This window comes from Rhineura floridana, chromosome 3 (genome assembly GCF_030035675.1).
Source record: "Rhineura floridana isolate rRhiFlo1 chromosome 3, rRhiFlo1.hap2, whole genome shotgun sequence".
NCBI lineage: Eukaryota > Metazoa > Chordata > Lepidosauria > Squamata > Rhineuridae > Rhineura > Rhineura floridana.
The window spans coordinates 74,698,433-74,721,423 of NC_084482.1; the positions used below are offsets into that span (position 1 = coordinate 74,698,433).

At 41.6% G+C, this 22,991-nt stretch overlaps 1 protein-coding gene across 2 annotated transcripts in view; it reads left to right on the forward strand.

Annotated features, from left to right (window-relative positions):
• The window catches only part of PKN1 (protein kinase N1), an 85,760-nt gene that overhangs the window by 7,937 nt on the left and 54,832 nt on the right, over positions 1–22,991 (forward strand). The window contains exon 1 of one of the 2 annotated variants that reach the window (XM_061616618.1): positions 329–1,370. The exons of the other annotated variant lie outside the window; for it this stretch is intronic. Within the exon in view, the coding sequence (XP_061472602.1) occupies positions 1,350–1,370 (21 nt within the window). The 5' untranslated portion in view covers positions 329–1,349. Of the gene's footprint in view, positions 1–328; positions 1,371–22,991 lie in introns of those variants that run through there. 2 annotated transcript variants of the gene reach the window in all.

A 22,991-nucleotide genomic window follows, 5' to 3' on the forward strand; every position in this document is an offset into this window, starting at 1 on the left:
GTACTGTCAAGAGGAAATGTATCACCAGAAGGAGGACACAGATATGCATAAAATTTGCCTATGTATATTTATATTATAGATGGAAAATAATAATTGCTTTAACTTAAATAGAAGTACGGTTCAGTATCGTGGGGGAGCCTGTGGGACCAGGTAACCTGTGAGCTTGCTAAATGTTGCTTCAAGCTCCCCTTTTCCTTCTTTGGGTTATCTTTAAACCAGACTTGGACGGCACAGCCTTTCCGAGAACGTGACCGCTCCCCTCTCTGCGCAAAGTAGGACACTGCCACCTTCCCATGGGCCCCTCTGGCAGACATTTGACTCTTCCCCCACCCCCATGCCGTCCAGCCAGTGTAACCAGCGAATGGTAGTTGGTAGAGAAGGCGGCGCAATGACCAAAACATTAAGAGGCTGCACGAACATCGGTGCGATGAAGGGGGTAACCATCCGTCTCGCGCGCGCGTGGCAACAATAACAAACCACTGAAGTTGTAAAGCGGGGTGGGGTGCCGGGTGGGGAGGCGGCAGGAAAGAACAGGAATTGCTCGCTGACCAAGAAGAGCTACGGCTTCAACGAGGGGAGGGAGGGGCTTCCGAATGAAAGCAAGGCCTGCCTCCCAAATAATGGCAGTGTCCAAGTGAGCTTTGTCGTGTCCTGTCTCCAGGCTGGAAAAGACACGCCGCTGTTCTGGCTTCTAGAAGGCAGGCGGCGGCTTCCCCCACCTCTGGGCCTTTGTTGCTAATCTTTTAATCTGCTCCGGAAAGGAGAGAAGGGGATTTAGGGAGGACTGCAGCAGCTGCAAGCAACCCCCGCAAATCTCTGGCCTCGGCCAGCATCCTCCCTTCCCCTAGAGCTTGCTTCGGCTGCAGCGACGTCTCCTCCTCCTCACGTGACCAGCCCGGCAAGTTGGGCACTGGGAGAGAGCGAACGAGGCTGGCAGCCAGCCAGCCAGCCAGCCACTGGGGCCAATGCCGCAACAACAATAAAGAGCGGCAAAAAAGCGGCGGGGGTGTGTGAGGAGAGCCTGCCTCAGAGGCGCTCAAACAGAACGTTCGGCGGGCTCAAGTAGCGCGAGGAGGAGCCGCCGCCGCCGGACAAGCAGCGCGAACCTCCGGGGGAAAGGACTCCTCTCAGCTCCTCCTTTCGTCCGTTCACTGCCCGTTCCTGGGCGGGTAGTCCGCCCCCTTGCGGGGCTCGACGGCTCCCTCCATACACGCACCACAAAACGGAGGAGGATGGCGGGTTGGCTGTTGCCGTAAGAGCAGCCCTGGGGAGCAGAGCCTTCCCCGGGAGCAACAAGAAGTCGGGGAGGAAACCAGCCGAGCCTTGGCGGGAAGCGCAAAGCCAGCGAGATGGCCAACGAGTCGCTTCAGGTAAAACTCAGAATTTTCCTGTGGGTGTCGCGACGCACACCACAGTCATCGCGCGCGCCAGCCAGGCTTTTTTTCCCCCCGAGGGGGGAGATAAGAGGGCCGCCCATCTCTCTGCGTGCTTGGGACATGCAACGGACGAGGGGTTGTGGGATTCTTCCCCCATCCAACGCGGGCGGGCATTGTCTGTCTCGCTCGTCTACTCTCCTCTTTCAGTCCAGATGGTGATGGTGGTGGTAGCAGCAGCAGACCATTCCTCGTTCAGGCTCTGTGCACAGGAGGCCAGATCCCAGCGCTGGTTTCGCTAGGGAAGGGACCGGGCCGGCTGGGACAAGTCATATTTTGTAAGGGAAAGGGCCGGCTGAGCTTGGATCTCAAAAGACTTGGCCGCTCATTCCTGTTCAGTCACCAACCCTATGGGTAGCCTTGGGCAAGTGACTGTATCTTTATCAGTTATGGGGGGGGAAACCCGGAATACTTCATGATCACGTAGGTGGCCCACTGGATAGCGATAGTAAATGATAGTTCATATGCTTATTATGAAGTACTAAACATCTGAATAACTATGACCATTTTCATCTTATCATTCTGGGTGGGGGAAGCAATCCACATCTTCAATGTGCTTGTCTTCTATACCGTGCCACCCATCAGTTGAGTCTCTTAAGATTCCTTGCAACTAAGCCATCAGTTAGTTAGGATGCTAACTATAGGTTTTATTTCCGTTGTGAGGGAGGGGTCTCTTTTGTCCATTTATCTAACATAGCACCCCTCTTGTGAGCCTGCATATGCCAGTGCCATCAAAATTGGGGATCCTACCCTCCTTCTGGTGACCCCAATGTGATGAAACATTCCCTCTCAGCTGTGTGCCTTAGAAGGAACCCTCTTCTATGGAGGGGGCAGAGCAAGTGACTGCAGAGCAGATGACAGTTTTCCTTCTTTTAACTTGGGTGGGTTTATTTTGTGTCCCATCCTCCCAATGATGAAGGTTAAAGACGGGTTGCCTGTGGGTCTAATGACATGCTAGCTTTGCCCTACTTGGGAGCTTTGAGCCCTAGCTAGCCAGGTTGTCTCCAAGAATCTTTACTTGTCTGTCTTGTTTCATGGTTGCTGGCCTTAGTGCCAGCTTCTTTCCCTGTTCCTTCACACATCTGTTTGGATTTACTGTTTCTATCTGTGGGCCCAGATGAGTTTTACAGTCATAAATGCTGAAGTGAGACTTTTAATCAGGAAGGCATGCAGCAAAGCTCTGTGGGAGGCAGCACCTTTCCTAAGATGAATTTTATTTGCCAGCAAGCATCCTTCAGGCTTTGTGATCCTGTGTTGAATCCATGGAGTTGTGCATGTCATAGAGTTACAAGGAACTCTGTGTATGAAGCTACTTGTTAAGGACTGTCTAGAGTTATGGGGTGGAGACCCTACTCTGTGGCAGAGATTGTTGGGTTGTTGGTTGTTTTGGAAATATAGGGCATCTGGCAACCCTTTTCTATAAAGTAAATTGTAGGATAAGGACTCTGGCAGGTATATGATTTTGCTGCTTGCTTGTTTAAATGATTATTGCCAGCTTAAAAATCGATGCACTAAAACCTTGCTTCCTTGTCTGTGCAGCTAACAACATTTCAATTATTAAAGATATGGTGCTGATAATCAAATCCATTACTGTCAGCCCCTTACCTTGCACTGTCAACAAAGACCATTGAGTTAAAAGGGACAGAAAGATCAGATTAAGCGTTTGCCCTGACATTGCATTTTGTATTTTGTTCAGCTTGAATGCTTGAAATGAAGAATAAACAATATTCTTCTCAGGTAGCATATTTCAGTAGGTCACAGGGCAAAGTGAGTTCTTGAAGAAGACAAACGTGAGGCAAGAAGCAATAACAGGTTGTTATGAAATTAATTTCAGTCCTTTCACATGCTGTGACCATGCAAAAGAACATATGATAATATGGTCAACTGATTGCAAAACTAAATGCATCTAACATTTCTCCCATTTTAAAAAAATAAAAAGGAGCTTTTGAGTGCTTTAATTGGGAGTGGAAGAATGGGAGGGTAGTAGACTGGGGAAAGGGTCTGCTTAAGGTGTTTTTAGTCAGTGGCCAAAACAACCCAGTCAGCTGTGAAAGTCTTTTTATCCCCTGGCCATTCCATTCCCAATTGCAGTACCTTTGGATTGTTTTTCACTTCTTCTCAGGAGATGTCTTTAGCTCTCTGGCTTTAAATGAGTAGGGTGGAAGGCAGCCCAGATTTCCCCTTTACAACATAAAGGAAGTGTCTTCCAGACTTGTAATTTTTGTAACATTTACCTTGCACTTAAGCAGATTTAACATCTGATAAATTTTCATTTACACATTACTTTCACTTGCAAAAGTTTGGATTCATAACATCTTTCAGCTAGAAAACCTACTACTTTCCTTCTGTAATTCTCTGTGAACATATTTATGCACATTGTGAAGCATTGTGGATTAGACGTTGCTTAATTTCTGAGTCAAATATCAGCTTTTCTGCAGTTTCAAAGCTTGATTCTTTGGTCTTCCATAATGTACTGTTCAGTAAAAATCCCAGGCTTAGACAGAAACACGAAGGATTAGGGGGGTTAAAGGGGTTTTTTTTGCAAGAGTTTGAAATTGTTTCATTTTATTTACAGAACTTGATGTTTCACATGCTTGAAGGCAGGCGGGTGAGATGGCAAGCTATAGTTTAACAACAGGACTACATTACTATGCATACTCGGGACTAAAGATGCAATGTGTGTGTAGTTGAACACTGTGGAACTTGCATCCGAGTTAACATGGATAGGATATCACAAACCAGAAAGCAAAACTGAAAAATTAAATAATAACTGATGTTACCAAAACCGTCTTTGATTATCCAAGTAGAGAGGTAAAAATCAAAAAGCAGAAAGTAGCTGGGAGCTTTCAAAAGCTATTTCAGGATTTTGAGCCTGCAAGTGCTTATGAACTCTCTTATTTTGCCCATTTGAGGAAGTACTGCTACAGAGGCTATCATGTGAGTTGAAGCTAGGGACATGGCTAAATACACATGGGACTTCTAAGATATCAGGCTTGAACTATACTATATATGTTAGAGCCTGGGGAACTGGGGGGAAGGGGAGTAAAAAATGAATTGATCTTATAAGATGAGAATTTGAACAATATTGACTATTCTTGAAACTCCACAAAATCCCACCAGGAAAGGATGAGGAGAGAGACACAGAAACAAACTGAGAAACACTGATGTCAGCTTTCTTGTTTCCTAGAATGTTGCCTTTTTAAAAAGTTGGTGTGATGTGGATTAGATTTAATACAAATCTTAACATGTAAACAGTTGTACAGTTCTGCAGAGCCTGGGAAGGAGTGAATTGTCCATTCATTTTTCATCCTGTAGGGTGAAGGAAAACTGGTTTCCTAACCTAATAGATTCTGGAGAGTATCATGATACTTAGTATTTATATAGGGCTGTATTCTGTGTAGTGGTAAGCTAAGTGTTTCATCAGTGAAAGGATTTCTCCTTGCACAGCGGAACATTCCTTTTCTGTGGTGGCCCCCGAATTATGGAACAGCTTACCGGAGGAAATACGCCTGGCGCCTACGGTTCTTTCTTTTAGGCGCCAGGTTAAGACCTGGCTATACTCCCAGGCATTTTAATGTTTAATGCTTTATGTTTAATGTTTTTAGTTTGATGTGTTCCTTTGTTACTGATTTTATTCTATATTGTATTTTAATCTCGTTTTGTACACCGCCCAGAGAGCTATTAGCTATGGGCAGTCTAGAAATGAAAATAAATAAAATAAATAAATTCTCCCCCTCTCCCTCCCCTTAATCTGTTCTGAGAGTTACTCCAATCCTCCAGAGAAGATTGGGGGAGGAAGGGGAGACATACTGTTGTGCTTGTGGTAATCGTTGCACTGGCACAATTATTTAGTTGAATACAGCCCATAGTACTTAATTTTGTTCAGTGCTTCACATACTTTTACAAAAAATCCTTGCTTCCCAGTAGAGATGGGGAACCTGTGACTCTTCTGATGTTGTTGTACTGTAACTCCCATCATCCCTGACCATTCACCATGCTAGCTGGGGCTAATGAGAATTAGAGTTTAAGAATAGTAAGAACGACAGGTTAGCAGTGGCGTCACTAGGGTTGGGGTCACCCAGTGCGGTAACTCATGGTGTCACCCCCCATGAACCTCCTCCCGTACCAGACCTAGGGTGCCTAGGGGCGGGGCAGCTCTGGGTTAGGGTTGCCATATTCCAGTTCCACAAATCCGGGAAGGCTAATTTGCATATTATGCAAATATTTGTATATTAATATTTGGATTGTCCAGTTGTTTTGTTTTTGTGCCTAGGAATTACCACCAAAAACTGGGGAAAGATGTGAGAAATCTTTTTTTAAAAAAAAACTTAACATTTTCAGCCTTAAATGCCTAGACTCTAGTTTCCAACACTATGGAACACTTCCGGGAAGGGTGACTTCGCTTGTGCCTGCTTTTGAGACGGGCTCCCGCCTCAAAAGAAGCTTATTCAGATATAAATCAGTCAGAACATTTTTTTTTTTTGACTGATGAAATTTCTCCTGGGCAGGGAGAAACGTAGAGATCAACCTCAAAAGCCTGTTTTTGTTGGGAGGACTGGATTTCATTAATTTATGAGAAAAGGTCCAGCCAACAATGCCGGACGGACTTCCAAACTTTTGCTCTATCTGTTTAATGCGATACGTTTATCTTTTCTTCAAAGAGAAAACCGACTAACAGGCAAGCACCCTTCTTTCTATTATTTTTCTTACTTGGTTTAAATTGTTGCAGCAAAAGGAGATTTGCCAGATTGATCGGCTTTGAAGTACTTCTGGGTGAGCTATAACTCTTCTCTGTTATTCACGAAATTAACAGCTTATCTCTGTTTCTGTTGCAAAAAGCTGTCCTGGAAGTGCATCCTAAAGATATAAACAGAAGAGGGATTTCTATTCCGAGGAATGTTATATTGTCTGGGACTATTCTCTTTTTGGTCTATTTTATTTCGACGAATCTGCTTCTTCACGACGCCACTAACTGTTTTGATGCTGGGAACCAAATTTGTTTTGTATTCTTGAACATAGAGAGATAAGGCAGGCTGCTCTGTTTATACTGTGATGTCATCAAGCCTGGAATATTAACCCAATTGTTGCTGAAATAAGAAGTGGTTCTTCTTTACTTCTGTTTTGCTTTGTTTTCGTGGTTTTAAAAATGGCAATCAAGAAAGTGGCTGAGAATCTGGAAGTAATTATGTTTCAGAAAATAATGGATGAGATTGAGATAACGAAACAAACCCTGCGACAGGGCAGTAAGGAGCTGAAAATTGAACTGAGCAAAATGACGCAGGAGTTTAAAGAAATAGGGGATCCTGTGAGAGAGGAGAATGAGATCAGAGATGAGAAAAGAAAAAATAAAGGGAAGATACAAGCCCTGGAGATTGGAACAAATGTGGAATTGGAAAAAGATCTGGAGTTTATGGATATTAAAAATAAAATCTACTGTTTGGAATTTAACGTTATCTCTGAAGAAATTAATGAAGATATTAGAGATAAAGTTATCAATGGCTTGGATAATCTTCTGGACTGGAATGACGTGATGGAGTTTGATATAGTGAAAATCTATGGAATTAACTGCAGCCATGTGACAATGGAAAAACTCTCAATAGATGAGCCAGTGCATTTTGTAAAAAAGAAGAGCAGAGATATGACTTTACAACAGTACTTCAGCAACTTATTCAGAATGGATGGCAAGAAAATATTTGGGATAGAGGAAATTCCCATCAGACTCTTATTATATGACTATGGCTATGACAGCAAGATTATTATGGAATACTGATAATGGAAGATTGGACACTGAAATTACTGGATTTAACAGGACTATTGAAGATGGAAGATGAAATTAATAGGGATAATGGAATAATGGCTATTGAAATTATTGGACCTAACAGATTTTGATGAGATGGATTAATCGAAATGTTTATTTGGAGAAAAATTGATAGATATATTTCTTAAAGAATTGAAACCTCTCTTTGACTTTTTGTGGAAAGAATAAAGTAATGTTTATGAGATTTGATGATTAATTAAGATAACTACTGGAGGAAAGTGATTTTATAATATAATTTAAGAGACAGGATTGTTATATATTGTAGACCTATAACTGATTTGATCTGTGACAAATGGGAAGTCAATATTTTATTTTTTTGTTTAATCATTTTTGTTTTGTTTTGTTTTTTGTCTTTGAATGTTTTATGATTTTGTTTTGTATGTTTTATGAAAATTTGAATAAAAATTATTGTAAAAAAAAAAAAAACTTAACATTTTCAGCCTTAAATGCCTAGACTCTAGTTTCCAACACTATGGAATGTTGATGGATTGATTAAGAGGATTTATATCCTGCCCTTCTGCTGTTAAAAACAGAGCTCAGCACAGCTTACAAATATAATAAAAACAATAAAAATGCACAGTCAATACAAAAACATAATAAAAACACAAAATAGCAACAAACATAAAGTAAGTCAGGGCAGCAGTACGGTTAACCATTACATATACGATATATTTCAGAGATGTGGTGGGTGGAGAAAAACAAGCCAAAATGTTAGGAAAAGGAGTCTTTCACACCACATGCTCAGTTCTAAATACTGTTGCAGCAAGTTTTACAAGTTCCTCCAGTATTCCACTGGTGCAGGCACTTAGACATTCAAAGTATCTGTATGTTTCTTAGGTTTTATAAAGGCACAGCTTTGCTTAACTCAAAATTTCTTCTCCCTTTGATCAACCACATCTACACAGGTTCCACCTCACTACTCAAAATGAAACTGGGCCTGGAAGTGTGCAACAACCGCACACATACCTTGCTAATTAGATTACCAATGCCAGGATGTCTGTCTTATCGACTACTCTCCTGCTCCCCCCCTTCCCCATCGGGCATCATGAAAGACCCAGTCCTGGGCTCAGAAAGAAAATTAATATCTGGTCCTCTTCAAAGTACTGATAAGCCTCTTGTTTTAATTAAAATAATAATTATAAGTTCTTGCTCTTATCACTAATGGGAGTTAATTATCTTGCATATGCTGCTGTTGCTTCTATGGCTGTAACAGAGTGAGGTTAAAGATAAGTGAAATGCAAATAGGAAAGAAAAAACAAAAGGCAGTAACACTTTCCTAAATGTAATACCATACCAACCACAACAAGATTCCTATGAGTAAGGCAGAAAACTAAGCATCTCACAACCAGTCAGGATTCCTAACCAAAAACCAAAAATAGGATAAATGAAGAAATAGTTATATAAGCATGACTATCAAATATATTTATTATTTACACAAACTGTAAAGATATTTATAGTGCAATCCTAGGTTTATTTATTCAGAAGCAAGTCCCAGCGTATTCAGTGGGGCTTACTCAAACAGGGACAGAACTGCAACCTCAAGTGATAAGCAACTTCATTCACACAACCCAAAATTCTGAATCATGCCACTTTATGCTGTTTTGCAACTGTTTATACTTGTTTTTATGGTTATTAGATTTTAAATGGCTTTAATTCTTGTTCTGAGCTGCCTTGGTTTCCAACCCTACCTCACAGGGTTGTTGGAAAGACTACACACACACACACTGCAGATGTATAAATACATACAGCCCATATAATAGTTTATTGTCAAACCAGTTGGTCATTGCAGAAAAATCAGTATTAGTTTCCTACAGAATAAAAACTGTAATACCTAAGTAAGACCTGCCTACTTGCTTTAAAATAGGACTGGAGGGAAGGGGGACAGAAAGAGAACACAAACACAATTCTTTCTTACATTCACTCCAAAGTCCCATTGATTTTCAGTACATTCATAACCATGTCTACTCAAAAGTAAATCCTGTTGAATTCAATGGGATTTACTCTGAACATATGGGATTAGCAATGATTTTACCCCCACAAAAGCAAGTATTGGGAAAGTTTTCAAAACACTGCCCAGGATCTGACTCCTACACGCAAGAGGGGAAAAAACTGAAATGTATATACTTACCCAATTTATGAGATTTTCAGATAAATGGGGGGGGGACCACCATTTTCTGGCCTTGCAATGAGGTTTACTAGACACTGCCACAGGTCAACCAAACACTTCGCTGATTGGCTGCAATCCTGAACGGGCGAGGTTAAAGCTACGAAGTGCTATACAGTAGTTTAAAAAAAGATTTAACGGGGGGGTGGGCCTGACGTTTTTATGTATATCTCGAGAACCGGACCACCTAGAAACTTACTTTTTTTTTTAATTAAAGCTGAGAATCCGGGCCAGCTAAGGGGTCTAAACAGGTGCCGGGTGGTATGCAAAAAATCCGGGTAAAACCCGGCTAACCAGGCAATATGGCAACCCTACTCTGGGTGACACCCCCCTCTCATGGTGTCACCCTGGTGCGGTCTGCACTCTCCACACCAGGCTAGTGAGGCCGCTGCAGGTTAGCCAACCCTGCCTCACATATAGTTTAGACCAGTGATATCCCATTACAAAATAGTGGTTTACCTAAGGCTATCTAGTGAATTCATGGCTGAGGCAAGGTTGGAACAGGAACAGTTCTCACTTCTAGTCACTATACTGTGCCAGCTGTCAGATACGATGAAACCATGAATTTGTATGTCCTTCTTGTGCAAGGGTAGGCTAATCTTTTTTGTAGTGGTCTTGTTTTAGGATATGCACTAAAACAGAGGCAAGCATGTATCAATGGGCACCATTGTATGTGTGCTTGGTGAAGATTTTCTGTAGTATTGTACCTCCATTAAGAAGTCCCCAGTTTATTTGATAGAAGAACCTGACTCAAAATACTCCTCTTGTTGTAGAGTGCTACAAAGTAATTTGTGTTTGGGATGTGGATTGTGTGCACTGTGTGCAATGTACAGAGACACCTGTGCAAGTGCACATTCTTCCTCCAAAAAAACAGCAATCTGAATAGGTAACAAGTAAGGAAATAGATCTATATCATTTGACAAATGAGCTACCAGAGTGAGGGGAGAGTGAAAAGAGGATGACTTTCTTGGGTGTATTGGTGTAAATGTTGCTTTCTGGCCAGTTTGCAGTAGGTAAGTCAACTATGGTTTTATTTGCCTTAGACAGCTGTGGGTATACCAGTGTTTTCTGTTGCCACGTACATGCATATGCACAAATTATCTCCTTTAAAACTGACTTGTCAGATTTACTTAGCTAGAGATTGTACCCTAAACTGAAGTATCTTGTATGGGCCCTAAATTTCTCATTCTGGTCTAAGGAGGATACATGGGACTCCTGTTTATAAAAGGCACTGTTTGTAGGTTGATACAAGTGTTGCTTGTGATTTAAGAGTTAAAAAACTGAGTGACCAAGAAACATTGCTTTAGAAAACCATACCATGTTGCAGACTACAGTATAAACATTCCTAAAGGTAGTTACTAAGTCTGAGTGCATTTGCGTAATGGAAGTGGACCAGTCGGGTGCCTGTGGCCTGTCTTTGGTGCGCTCCATCGTTAGTTTGTTGCATCAATAAAACTGTGAGGATATCTTTTCTTCCATCCTCAGCCAAATTGCATCTTTTGAGTCCCTGCTGCAGTGGGTGGAAACGAAAAGTATAGCCTGTCCAGCAGATGCGTGTTGCTACATAATGTTCAACCATGTGCCTAAGCTTCATGTTCTAATAGAAGAAGGGAATGTGACCTATAAGCTGCTGCATCTTATCCAGCGCAGCTGCTGGACATCCAGTTTGCTTCAGAGAAATAGTTGTGTGTATTTCCCAAGGTTATGCTTTTGCCAGTGGAGTTACTAATTAACTTGCATAGGCAGAGTGTAGTTTCTTTGTGAGAACTATACGGTTCTAACCGAGTGCATCCCTTGCAGTATTCTCTCCTGTGGTGATTGATGTTCTCCTTGTGAACTAAATCTAAGATTTTGTTTGGTCTGGTTTGTTGGAGCCAAACCTCCTCTTGATTTGGAGGGAAACTTAAATTACTGCTTTCCTTCCATTGCTGGTTGGGCATTCGGAAGTGGTGGCTGCAAGGTGCTTATTGGTGTCACAGTTGCATGGTGACTGCTGCTGTGGATGAAGGTTGATCTCTGTCTGGAACTCTCACTGGGGAGGCTGAGCAGAGCCAGTGTGTAATTGCTAGCTTGAATGGGATTGAATCTATCTTATTAATTCACAGAGGGAAGAAAAATAGTTTTGTATGTGAATAATTCAAATTGAAATAATGGAGAGTATCACATGTTCATCTATGAGGCTGCAGAGTTCTCTGCTTTCCCAGATCTTTTCTTCAAAATGTGCTGTTTTGTGGCTTAGGAAAAAAGAGGTATGTGAAAACACTTGGGGCAGTCCTTCTAAATGAAAACGTTTGTGTGTGTTGTGTGTGAGAGAGGGGGGGGAAAGCTGAAAAGCAGTTTAGAGGGGGCTGGACTGGTGGTGCAAACACTGGCAGAAGTCCAGAAAATTGTGTCCACTCTGCTCCTGCTTTGTGAAAGCTTCCAGAGAAACCTTGTACAAATCAGCTGACTTATTTCTATGCTATATATTTAAACTGGATTAAAAATAGTTTCATTGTTATTTCCTCCTAAAGAACCCTGGCAATTGTAATTTTGTGAAAGTACTAGGAATTCTTTGTTACAGAATAGTGTAGCCTGTACATTTTCAGGGTCCCTTAGGTGGAAGTCCTTACGATTACAATGATGTACATCTGTCCTTTTCCAACATTTGTTTGTTTTTAACTAAGAGCAGCATTGGGTTGCTGCAAGTTTTGAGTGGGTGAATGGTGGAAGGAGGGATTGCTTACATTTTTCCTCTTCTGTTTTCCTGCTTAAAATTCCCCCAAAGTAGTTTTCTTTCAATTGGGGGGGAAAGTGTAGGCACTCATAAACTTCTTTGTTCTCCATAGATGTAAAAGCAGGTGGAAAGAGATAGCAAGTAGAAAATCAGGTGATGGAAAAGATTACACAGCTCCCTCCCACCATTCCTGTTTTTTAAAAAAACAGCAACAACAACTGAGGGGGTTGGAGAAGGAGGAGGGAGGAAGATGCATGTAACTCCACCTCATTGTAGCTTGGTCCTCGGTAACAGGCAGAATTGACTGATTAATCTTTAAAAAAACTAATCTGGATTCTTTTATTTCCCAAAGTAAGGACAGAAGAGTCTGGATGTAAAGCATGTGAATAGTGAATGCCTGGGAAGGCTCTCTAAAGGGTACAGTGCAAGGGAAACCATGCAGAGGGAACTCGTCATAGGTTATACATCTCTGTGGCAGAGCTGGGGAGGGAGGAGGGTCTCCCGACAAGTGCCATCTGAGTTGTGTTATTGAGGCTGTGAATTCCATCAAATCCGATTGCATGTAACTTTTGGAAAGTCCTACATGAGAATATTTTCAGGCCTGTCATTGAAGATGGATTTTGATTTGAGGTAGTCTGTACATAATAAACTTGGCTTTGCTGTCCCTTTGTCAGATCTCTTCAGGAACTTGTTCTGGAATATGGGAGAGAAACTAATCTTCAGAGTGATAGCATTCTACAAGGGACCAGATCAGGATGGTCTAGAATCTGAGCAGCTGCATTTCTTCAGGAATGAGCCCAGTGCAGTCCAGTGTAGTCCAACACACGCTGCACCCTTGGAATGGAGTATGTGTTTCTTTTCTGCAATGGGATTTGCACCAGCTTGCCACTTGAAGCCATAGTAGGCTGGGTTGCAGCTTGCTAAAGTCAAATTTTACGAAGGGTCAAACCAAATACACTATTGGTACCTGTATGTTTCCCACCATGAGGCAAATGGCAGCTTTGGGGGAACAACTGAAATTGGTGAAAGTGTGTATGTGTGTGGTGGCTAATCTCCTCACTCAGGGATGCAACCCTGATCCAGCTGAGGATGTTGTGACTTCTTCCAATTCAAACACCCTCGGGAGATCCTGATCATGGATCTCCAGGGTCTCATCTAGTTGTGCCCTGAATTACTGAGCAGAACTGATAGAAGTTGGGGCATTTGAATTGGAGGCTGAGGGTGCCCAAACCCATCTAGCAACTTCTAAATAGATTCCATTTTGGTAAATAATGCATCCAACAAGGTTGTCATACTCCACGTTGGTGTGGAGGATTATATATCTGGACCAGGGGCACAAGTGCTGTGATGAGTTGGAAGGCTGCTACATCCTGAAGAGATTTGTGTCCTGCTTAATTAAATAGTTTATTTTAGAGAAGGACCAGAGATAACCTGTTGTCGGTACTTTTCAATTCCAAGTGGACCCAGCAGTAGAGGGGTGTTTTTTGTGTGTGGCTTTGCTCAAAACAAAGTTGCTGATGCTGCCACCTTTTCTAAAGGATTTTTTAAAATCTGTTTCCAGTACTTTTTGTACATTACATTTGCATGCCATTGGTTGCTGAAGACATAAACACACTCACTAGGGCGTAAGCCCCATTGAAGACAACCCCACTGAAGACAGTAGGACTTGATTCCAAGTAAATATGCATAGGATTGTGCTGAACAATGCCTAAATATTTTCTAGTACTGAGCAGAATGTGGTTGTTTTTAATCAGCAAGCAAGGCCAGGTGACATGTCTCAAGATAACTAAAATCAGCCAGGAAGTAACCCTCTTAGTCACCTTCCTTGTTAAGCAGCAGGCCCTGCTTTTCATCAAGAAAATTTCACTTCTTAAAGAGCCAGCTTTTGGTTCTTGTTTAGCTATTTTTAGACCTTTTATCTTGTGGAACTATCTCTTAGTTGCTTTTCATCTTCACAGTGGAATTAATTGGACCTGAATTTCAAGTCCTCTGCACATTGTCAAGCTAGCATTGCTTATGTGCAGAGAGGGATTTGGGAATCTGCCTGAGATATGGCGTGTAATGCATATGGTCAATGTTCATGGAAAGAAAATAGTTGTTTGCCTTCCTAGTTGTGAAGAAATTTATATATTTATTTATTATTTGATTTATATCCCACCCTTCCTCCCAGCAGGAACATTTACAGAAATGTAAACTTACAGGCTGTCCACACTTAAAGGCTTTGAAGACTGGACTGGGGTTAGGAGTCTAGTGGCTTGTTTTGGTGGTGTGGAGATTTCGGCCCAGTTGCTGGTACTTTTGTGTAGCAGCCTGTTCACTTTCCCTTTTGTATAAGTGTTGCTCTTCTGCTCCCAGGATTCCCAAACTACTTCCTCAGTAACTGACTTGAGCTTTCTTCCCCAATGAATATTTTCTTCAAAAAATGCATATTTTTGAAAACAGAGCAAGTATAAAATGTATGTTGCTGTAGGCAAATTTACATCGTGTGAATAACTTCCTTGAGTTACCAAGAACCAATTCCCATGTTCTGTTTTTTGTACACTCATGTCTATGCCAGTATATGAGGCTGTCAGTATTTTTCGTAACATGGAACTGGTCACTTAAGGGTGGTCTTCTTGCATTCTCAAATGTATATTATATTCCCAGAATCTGCTTGTTATCAGAAGTTCACAAGTGCATTTGTTTTCACATAAGAAAACATACAAATCCTTGTACACAAAAAGTGAAGGAAGATAGTGTGTGTGTATATGAGTATGTGAACTAGTAGCATCTTTTCTATATTTCCCTTCTTAAGAACTCTCTCACCAGATCTCCCATTTACTTTTTGAGCCTGATGGAGTCTGAAGAACTGTCTGAAGAGCTGTTGTGCTTTCTGAAGGGATGGCTTGGGCAGGGGTGGGTGGGGAGAGAGAGATTGAATAATGCAGGATCCAAGCCTGCTGTATTGGCTTGAAATTCAGCAGTTTGGAGCACTTTAAAAGATATGTGCAGGATAACTAAGCCCCTTGCACCTGACTCATGTTCTTCCATTAACTGGAACTGAAACTAGAAGCCTGGTGTCTTGTAATGTTATACTGAGGCTGTGTGGGAGGGCAAGAAAAGACCTGGTGCTGGGAGCTTCAGCAATTTAGAGAGAGCACACATTGTCTGCATGTATTCTTCCTTTGTATGTATTGAACTTTGCCTGTGTATGCAGGGAACTGTGTGTGTGGTGTGTGTTCAAGGCTTTGTAATGTTTCCTGCAATGAGGCTGAGAGAGAAGTAATTGGGGTCTTGGTGCATATGTGTGCGGAGATAAGACTCTTCCTTGAATACAAAGTGCTTCTCATTGCTATCTCTGTTTGTGGGAAGCCCTTCTCCTGGCCCTGTTATAAAACCAGGCTGAAACTTTCCATAGGGGCTGCTATTGTGTAGACAAGTGGCTCTCTCTGAGTGCCTAGCCCTTCTGATACCTCTGGTCTAATATGGGCTTATTCTGACAATTCTTTGGTCTTCTAAATCTCTACCAGCTGATCTGTGGGATGGGCAGAGTGTTGTGCCTGTGTACTCTTGAATCTCTCTGGCCTTTGAGAATCCAGTCTGCATGAGCCCTAGGATGGTACAGGAAACCATTTGTTCCTGCCCACCATTTCAAGGATGGAGTTCTGATTAAAGTGGAGTAAGTATATTCTTCAGTCTCTGGACTTAGATTTATTTAGTTGTGTACTGGATAAGAGTAAAAGGAAGGAATTATGGGCTCCTGATTGCAAGAGATTCAACATCACCATCCCATCTGTAATGTTAAAGAAATGCAAGCCAGTGGACAACTTTTGTGTGGTGCACCTTTGATATACTCTGCATTGCTATAGTGTGGTAAATTGGTGACAACGCAAGAATCCTAAACTGGGCCAGAACCCATGAGTTTCCATGCAGACTCCAGGTACCAGGATTCCCAGTTCAAAAGAATTATTTTGAAAACTAGTCTATGCATACTACCTTTCACAATCTAATTTAGAAGATCATAATCTTCCATACTTTGAAGAAGGGTCCACAAATTCAGTCACCTTTCCCCAAGCAGTAATCTATCTCTCCCTACCACCTGATTGCAGGGAAAGTGTGCTCATCCTAAACCGGTGCCTGGAGGCTGTGAAGGGTTGGATGTGGGCTAACAAACTTAAACTTAATCCAGACAAGATGGAAGTACTGCTGGTCAAGGGAAAACTGCACCAGGGATGGGGTTGCACTCCCCTTGAAGGAGCAGGTCCACAGTTTGGGAGTCCTCCTGGATCCTGCCCTGCTGCTTGACTATCTGGCTGCGGTAGCCAGGAGTGCTTTTGGCCAACTCAGACTGGTCTACCAGCTGCATCTGTTCCTGGAGGCAGTTGATCTGGCCACAGTGACACATGCACTGGTGACAGCAAGGCTTGATTACTGTAACATACTCTATGTGGAGCTGCCTTTGAAAATGGTTCGGAAATTACAGTTGGTTCAAAATGCAGCAGCCAGAATGTTAACTGGAGCACGGCACAGGGAGTATATTACCCCTGTGCTTTATCGACTCCACTGGCTCCCAATTTGCTTCTGGGCCCAATTCAAAGTGCTGGTTCTGACCTTTAAAGCCCTAAATGGCCTTGGACCAATGTACCTGAGGGACCGCTTACGCCCATAGGTACCTGCCCAGAATTTAAGATCATCTGCCTCTAGTCTCCTCTGTGTGCCTGGAGTGAAAGATGTTAGACTGACAGGCACGCAGGAGAGCTTTTTCAGCTGTGGCCCCCAAGCTTTGGAACACCCTACCCCAAGAAGTCCACTCTGCTCCCTCCCTGTGGGTTTTCCAGAGACTTCTGAAAACGATCTTGTTCCGGAGAGCCTTTGGGAGGGACTGAAGGTAGAGCCTGACACTGATTTTATGCCCTCTATGTTAAATTTTACCCTTGTCGTCCTCTTTAGTACCACTCCCTATATATATATGTGTGTGTGTATATATCTATATTGCCTTTTATGTATTTTAATTTATTTTAATGTTTTTGTGATTTTATTGTTTAGTATTTTATTATGTACATGTTTGATTTTATTTTTATATGCCGCCCTGAATGCCCTATTATAGGGTACAAGGGCGGGATAGAAATAGTATAAATAAATAAATAAATCATTCCATAATCTCTGACTTCATGCTGTGCTTCAGGGGTATTTGGAATACCTGTAAAGTGCAGCATGAAGTTGGGATTCATGACCTCCTGTGCATGCCAGAGAACTCTGGGAAGGTGCAGTGAGGAAAGGGTAGCATGAGCTGGGAGACCAGGGTTTGAATCCCCACATAGCCATGAAGGTCACTGGGTGACCTTGGGCCAGTCACTGCATCTCATTCTCATGAAAACCCTATTCATAGGGTCACCATAAGTCGGAATCGACTTGAAGGAACTGCATTTACATTTTTTTAAAAATTTGTGGACACTGATGAATCATTTTGAGAGGTTTACACTGTAAAGCATTCTTTACGTAGGTCTTGGAAATGCAGAAAACTTCAAATTTGAGAAGGAAAATGGCCATTTGTATTTGGTTCAATAGGACAATGCATGAGGCAGTTCATAAAAGAGTAAATACTAAATTTAAATTAGATAATATACACCTGGCTGATGTTAGATGATTTGAATATAAGCTTATGTAAAACGACTGTGAATTTAGCTAGAACTATTGAGTTGACCTTAGTTATCTGTGTTAACAAACATCTTTTAATCTGTCCTCAGGGGCATGGAACAACTAGCTATTGTATGACTCTTAAGTCTGCTCTAACTAGTTCTTCAGCATCTCCGGCAAGGCTTTGCTGTGATTTTATTGAGACCTTTGCTGCACCTCCGTGGTGCAGAGTGGTAAGCGGCAGTAACGCAGCTGAAGCTCTGCTCACGGCCTGAGTTCAATTCCAACGGAAGGAGGAAGTCGAATCTCTGATAAAAGGGGTCGAGGTCCACTCAGCCTTCCATCCATCCGTGGTCGGTAAAATGAGTACCCGGCATATGCTGGGGGGTAAAGAAAGGCTGGGGATGGAACTGGCAATCCCACCCCATATATACGGTCTGCCTAGTAAACGTCGCAAGGCGTCACCCTAAGAGTTGGAAACGACTCGCACTATAAGTGCAGGGACACCTTTACCTTTTTTTGCTTTGATTAAGGAGTGACTCCGTTATGCCACAGTTCTCATTCTGCTGCTGCTATTGCAGTGGGTCATGCTTCCTATCCTTTTTAGCAGAGCAGCAGCATTTGCAAACATTAGCATTACTTTCTCCAGGCTGGGGTATTCTTCTGTAGTAAAATCAGCTAGCATCCAACAGTTGCTGTCCATTGATGGTGACAACTCTCAGATAAATTTGGCAGAGTGCTACCTAGCAGCTGCTGAGCATCCAGGCTAATCCTTGTAGCTACAAGTCGGGAAGCATCTGGCCTTGTGTACAAATAATGGTTTAGAAACAATGGAGGTAGAAAGGTAGTGGGGATACAAAACACTATTCTGCCATAGAGAGATACTAGTAGTCTTATCTAGAGTGTGTGTTGCTTATTTATTAGAGATATTAGGGAATATATCAGGAGAGATTTTTCAAACTTTTTTGCACTTTTATATATGTTCCTCGGTCTCCCTAGCCAGAGTATTAGTGTTTAACTTTTCAAAGTTCCTTGCAGTTCTGAAAATGTTTTAATCCCAATTTAGGACACACCTTTGCGTCACAAATCATCCCTTGGTTTCTGGACTCTTGGGTAACTGGCTGTTACAGTTCCTATAACCTATTTTGGTGTGGAACGTAAAACTGGAGCTTTAAATCTGAAATCTTGTCTTCTCCCCACTGGGACTTAGTCGCTTTCCAGTGAATGTGAACACACTCCTTTATGCTGTGGCTAAGCTCATATAAGCCCCCCTTTCGGATGCACACATTAACGTGATGAGGGGGGTTAAGAGTGTTGAAGAAGCTGAGAGCAGTGCTGTCAGGAGTCTAGACCAAGAGGCTAGACTCCTAGCAGGGGCACCCAAGGTGAAATGGTCAAAGCTGAGACACCAGACTAAGATGCATCCAAACTCAAAGGAAGGCAATGGTAAACCACCTCTGAATACTTTTTACCATGAAAACCCTATGAACAGAGTATCCAAAATGCAACACGAGGTAGTGCTGGAAGATGAGACCCCCAGGTCAGAAGGCACTCACCAAGCTACTGGGGAAGAACAAAGGACACGTACAAGTAGCACTGTGACTAATAATACAGCTGGGTCAAAGCCGAAAGGAAGCCCAGAGGCTGATGCGCACAGATGCAAAAGGAGAGTCTGGAGTTGTATAATGCACACAGTAGGAACATGGAATGTGAGCAGCATGAACCAGGGAAAGTTAGAAATTGTCAAGCAAGAAATGGAATGCATCAACATTACAATACTTGGCGTGAGTGAATTAAAATGGACGGGAATGGGGCATTTTCAATCAGGCAACTACAAAATATTTTATGCAGGAAATGAGAAATTAAGAAGAAACGGGGTTGCTTTAATAGTGAGAAGTGATGTATCAAAAGCAATTAGGAGCTACAATGCAAGGTCTGAGCGAGTGATATCAGTGAGATTAAATGGGAAAGCTATTAACATAACCATCATCCAAGTCTACGATCCAACAGCAAACGCAGAAGAAGAAGAATTGGAGAGATTTTATGCAGAAGTACAGGAAGAAATTGATCACACACCAAAACAAGATGTGATGATGATCATGGGGGACTGGAATGCAAAAGTAGGGAACACAGAAGAACTAGGAATTGTGGGAAAATGGGGCTTAGGAGATAGAAATGAAGCAGGAGAAGGACTTACTGAATTCTGTGAAGCCAATAATTTGTTTCTCGCAAACACATTTTTTGAGCAACCAAAAAGACGACTGTACACATGGAGATCACCAAATGGTCAATATAGGAATCAAATTGATTATATAATTGGTAGCAGAAGATGGAGAAGTGCCATACTTTTGGCAAAAACAAGACCAGGAGCAGACTGTGGTACAGATCACGAACTGGTCATATTGAAAATCAGAGTAAAACTAAAGAAGAACAAAGCAATCGTAATGCCAAAATACAAATTAAAAAACATCCCAGAAGAATATAAAGATCAAATAAGGAACAGATTTGAGGCTTTATACTTAGTTGACAGAGAACCAGAAGAACTATGGAGTGAAGTCAGAGACATTATCACAGAAGAATGCAAAAAGACAATACCTCTAGTTAAAAAGAGAGAAAGACCTCAATGGATGACTGAAGAAACTCTTGAAAAGGTTAAAGAGAGAAGGAAAGCAAAAACAGAAGGAGATAGAAACATGGTCAGAACCCTAAATGCAACAATACAATGACTAGTACGAGACAAAGAACTATTACAGTAGTTATTGTATAGAAATAGAAGAGGACAACAAAAAGGAACTAAAGAAGAACAAGAGCCCTGTTCTAAAAGATTAGAGAAATTAAAGGGACATTTAAGCCAAGAGTAGGGATGCTGAATAATCACTGGGGGAACACACTGACCGACCAAGATGAAATAAAAGGAAGATGGAAGCAATACACTGAAGAACTCTATAAAAAAGATGCAAGGATGACAGATTCATTCATGGAGGAACCATATGGTGAAAAACCAGAAATTTTAGAATGTGAGGTGAAAGCGGCTCTTAAAATACTTGGAAGAAACAAATCAGGAGGAACAGATGGCATACCAATAGAGTTGCTACCAGCTACTGAGACTGAATCTGTCCAGATTTTGACAAAGAAAACTAAACAATGGCCACAGACTGGAAGCATTCAATATACACCCCGATTCCAAAGAAAGAGGATCCCAGGAAAGCGTAATTATCAAACTATTGCTTTAATATCCCATGTAAGTAAAGAAATGCTCAAGATTCTACAACAAAGGCTCTTACCGTATATGGAGCGAGAAATGCCAGATGTCTAAGCTTGATTTAGAAAGGGAAGAGGTACCAGAGATCAAATCGCAAACATATGTTGGATAATGGAACAGAGCAAGGAATTTCAGAAGGAAATCACCCTGTGTTTTATAGATTACAGCAAAGCCTTTGACTGTGTAGATCATGAAAAACTTTGGAATGCTTTAAAAGAAATGGGGGTGCCACAGCATCTGATTGTCCTGATGCACAACCTATACTCTGGACAAGAGGCTACTGTAAGGACAGAATATGAAGAAACCTATTGGTTCCCCATCAGAAAAGGTGTGAGAAAGAGGTTTATTTTATCACCCTATTTGTTTAATCTATACACAGAACATATCATATGGAAAGCAGGATTCGACCAAGGTGAAGGAGGTGTGAAAATTGGAGGGAGAAATATCAATAATTAGATATTCAGACGATACCATACTGTTAGCAGAAACCAGTAATGATTTGAAATGAATGCTGATGGAAGTTAAAGAGGAAAGCACAAAGGCAGGACTACAGCCGAACGTCAAGAAGACTAAAGTAATGACAACAGAAGATTTATGTAACTTTAAAGTTGACAACGAGGACACTGAACTTGTCAAGGATTATCAATACCTCGGCACAGTCATTAACCAAAATGGAGACAATAGTCAAGAAATCAGAAGAGGGCTAGGACTGGGGAGGGCAGCTATGAGAGAACTAGAAAAGGTCCTCAAATGCAAAGGTGTATCACTGAACACTAAAGTCAGGAACATTCAGACCATAATATTCCTGATGTCTTCTGTATGGATGTGAATGTTGGACAGTGAAAAAAGCGGATAAGAGAAAAATCAACTCATTTGAAATGTGGTGTTGCAGGAGAGCTTTGCGCATACCATGGACTGCGAAAAAGACAAATAATTGGATATTGGAACAGATTAAACCAGAACTATCACTAGAAGGTAAAATGATGAAACTGAGGTTATCACACTTTGGACACATCATGAGAAGACATGATTCACTAGAAAAGACAATAGTGCTGGGAAAAACAGAAGGGAGAGTAGAGAAAGAGGAAGGCCAAACAGGAGATAGATTGATTCCATAAAGGAAGCCACAGACCTGAACTTACAAGATCTGAACAGAGTGTTTCATGACAGATGCTCTTGGAGGTCACTGATTCATAGGGTCACCATAAGTCTTAACTGAACTGAAGGCACATAACAACAAAGCTCATATAGAAAATAATCCCAAATTTGAATCCAGATCTTGGACTCCTGCTACAGGATATTGAATCTGGAAAATGAATATGCATTTCCACTTTTCAGGCAGACCTCACAAAGTGGTTTAATTATAACATATAAACACAGAATAAAACCATATAAAAATTTAAAATCGGAAATCAATTGACTAACTATTGCAGAAAGAAATTATATTAATTGCCTGCACAAGCCTAGTAACAATAGAATTTTTTTAGCAGGCATTTAAAATTCAGAACAGAAGTCATTAGCGAAGCAGAATGCATTTGCCTTGGGATTGCAGATCCTTACATGTTCACAAGGCCTGCCTTTTGAGAGGGAGAGTTGTTTTGCGTGTAGGTCAGCACTTTGCAATGGGTCTGACTTCAGAGTTTAGGAGAAAGTTCTGTTCCATTGACTGGTCAGCACTGGTGCTGTTGGTCAGAAAGGAACTACCTTGCTGCTGCTCTGGCAAGCTGGATTCCAAGCAAGTATACTCTGTATATAAGAAAGAACCATATCCTTTATAAGACAAAAACTTATCAGATCTAGCAGCACTCCAAAATTTGTTTGTAAAAATTGCTATGCTTCCTGTTAACTTCCAAAACTTTCCAGAAAAATATGACTAAAGTGACTTGTAGATTGTAATTCAAAATGATTATATGCAAAGAAAATAACCAGTTTTTTGTGTATGGAACAGATGTATCCTAATTGTCACAGCTATCCAAGTGTAA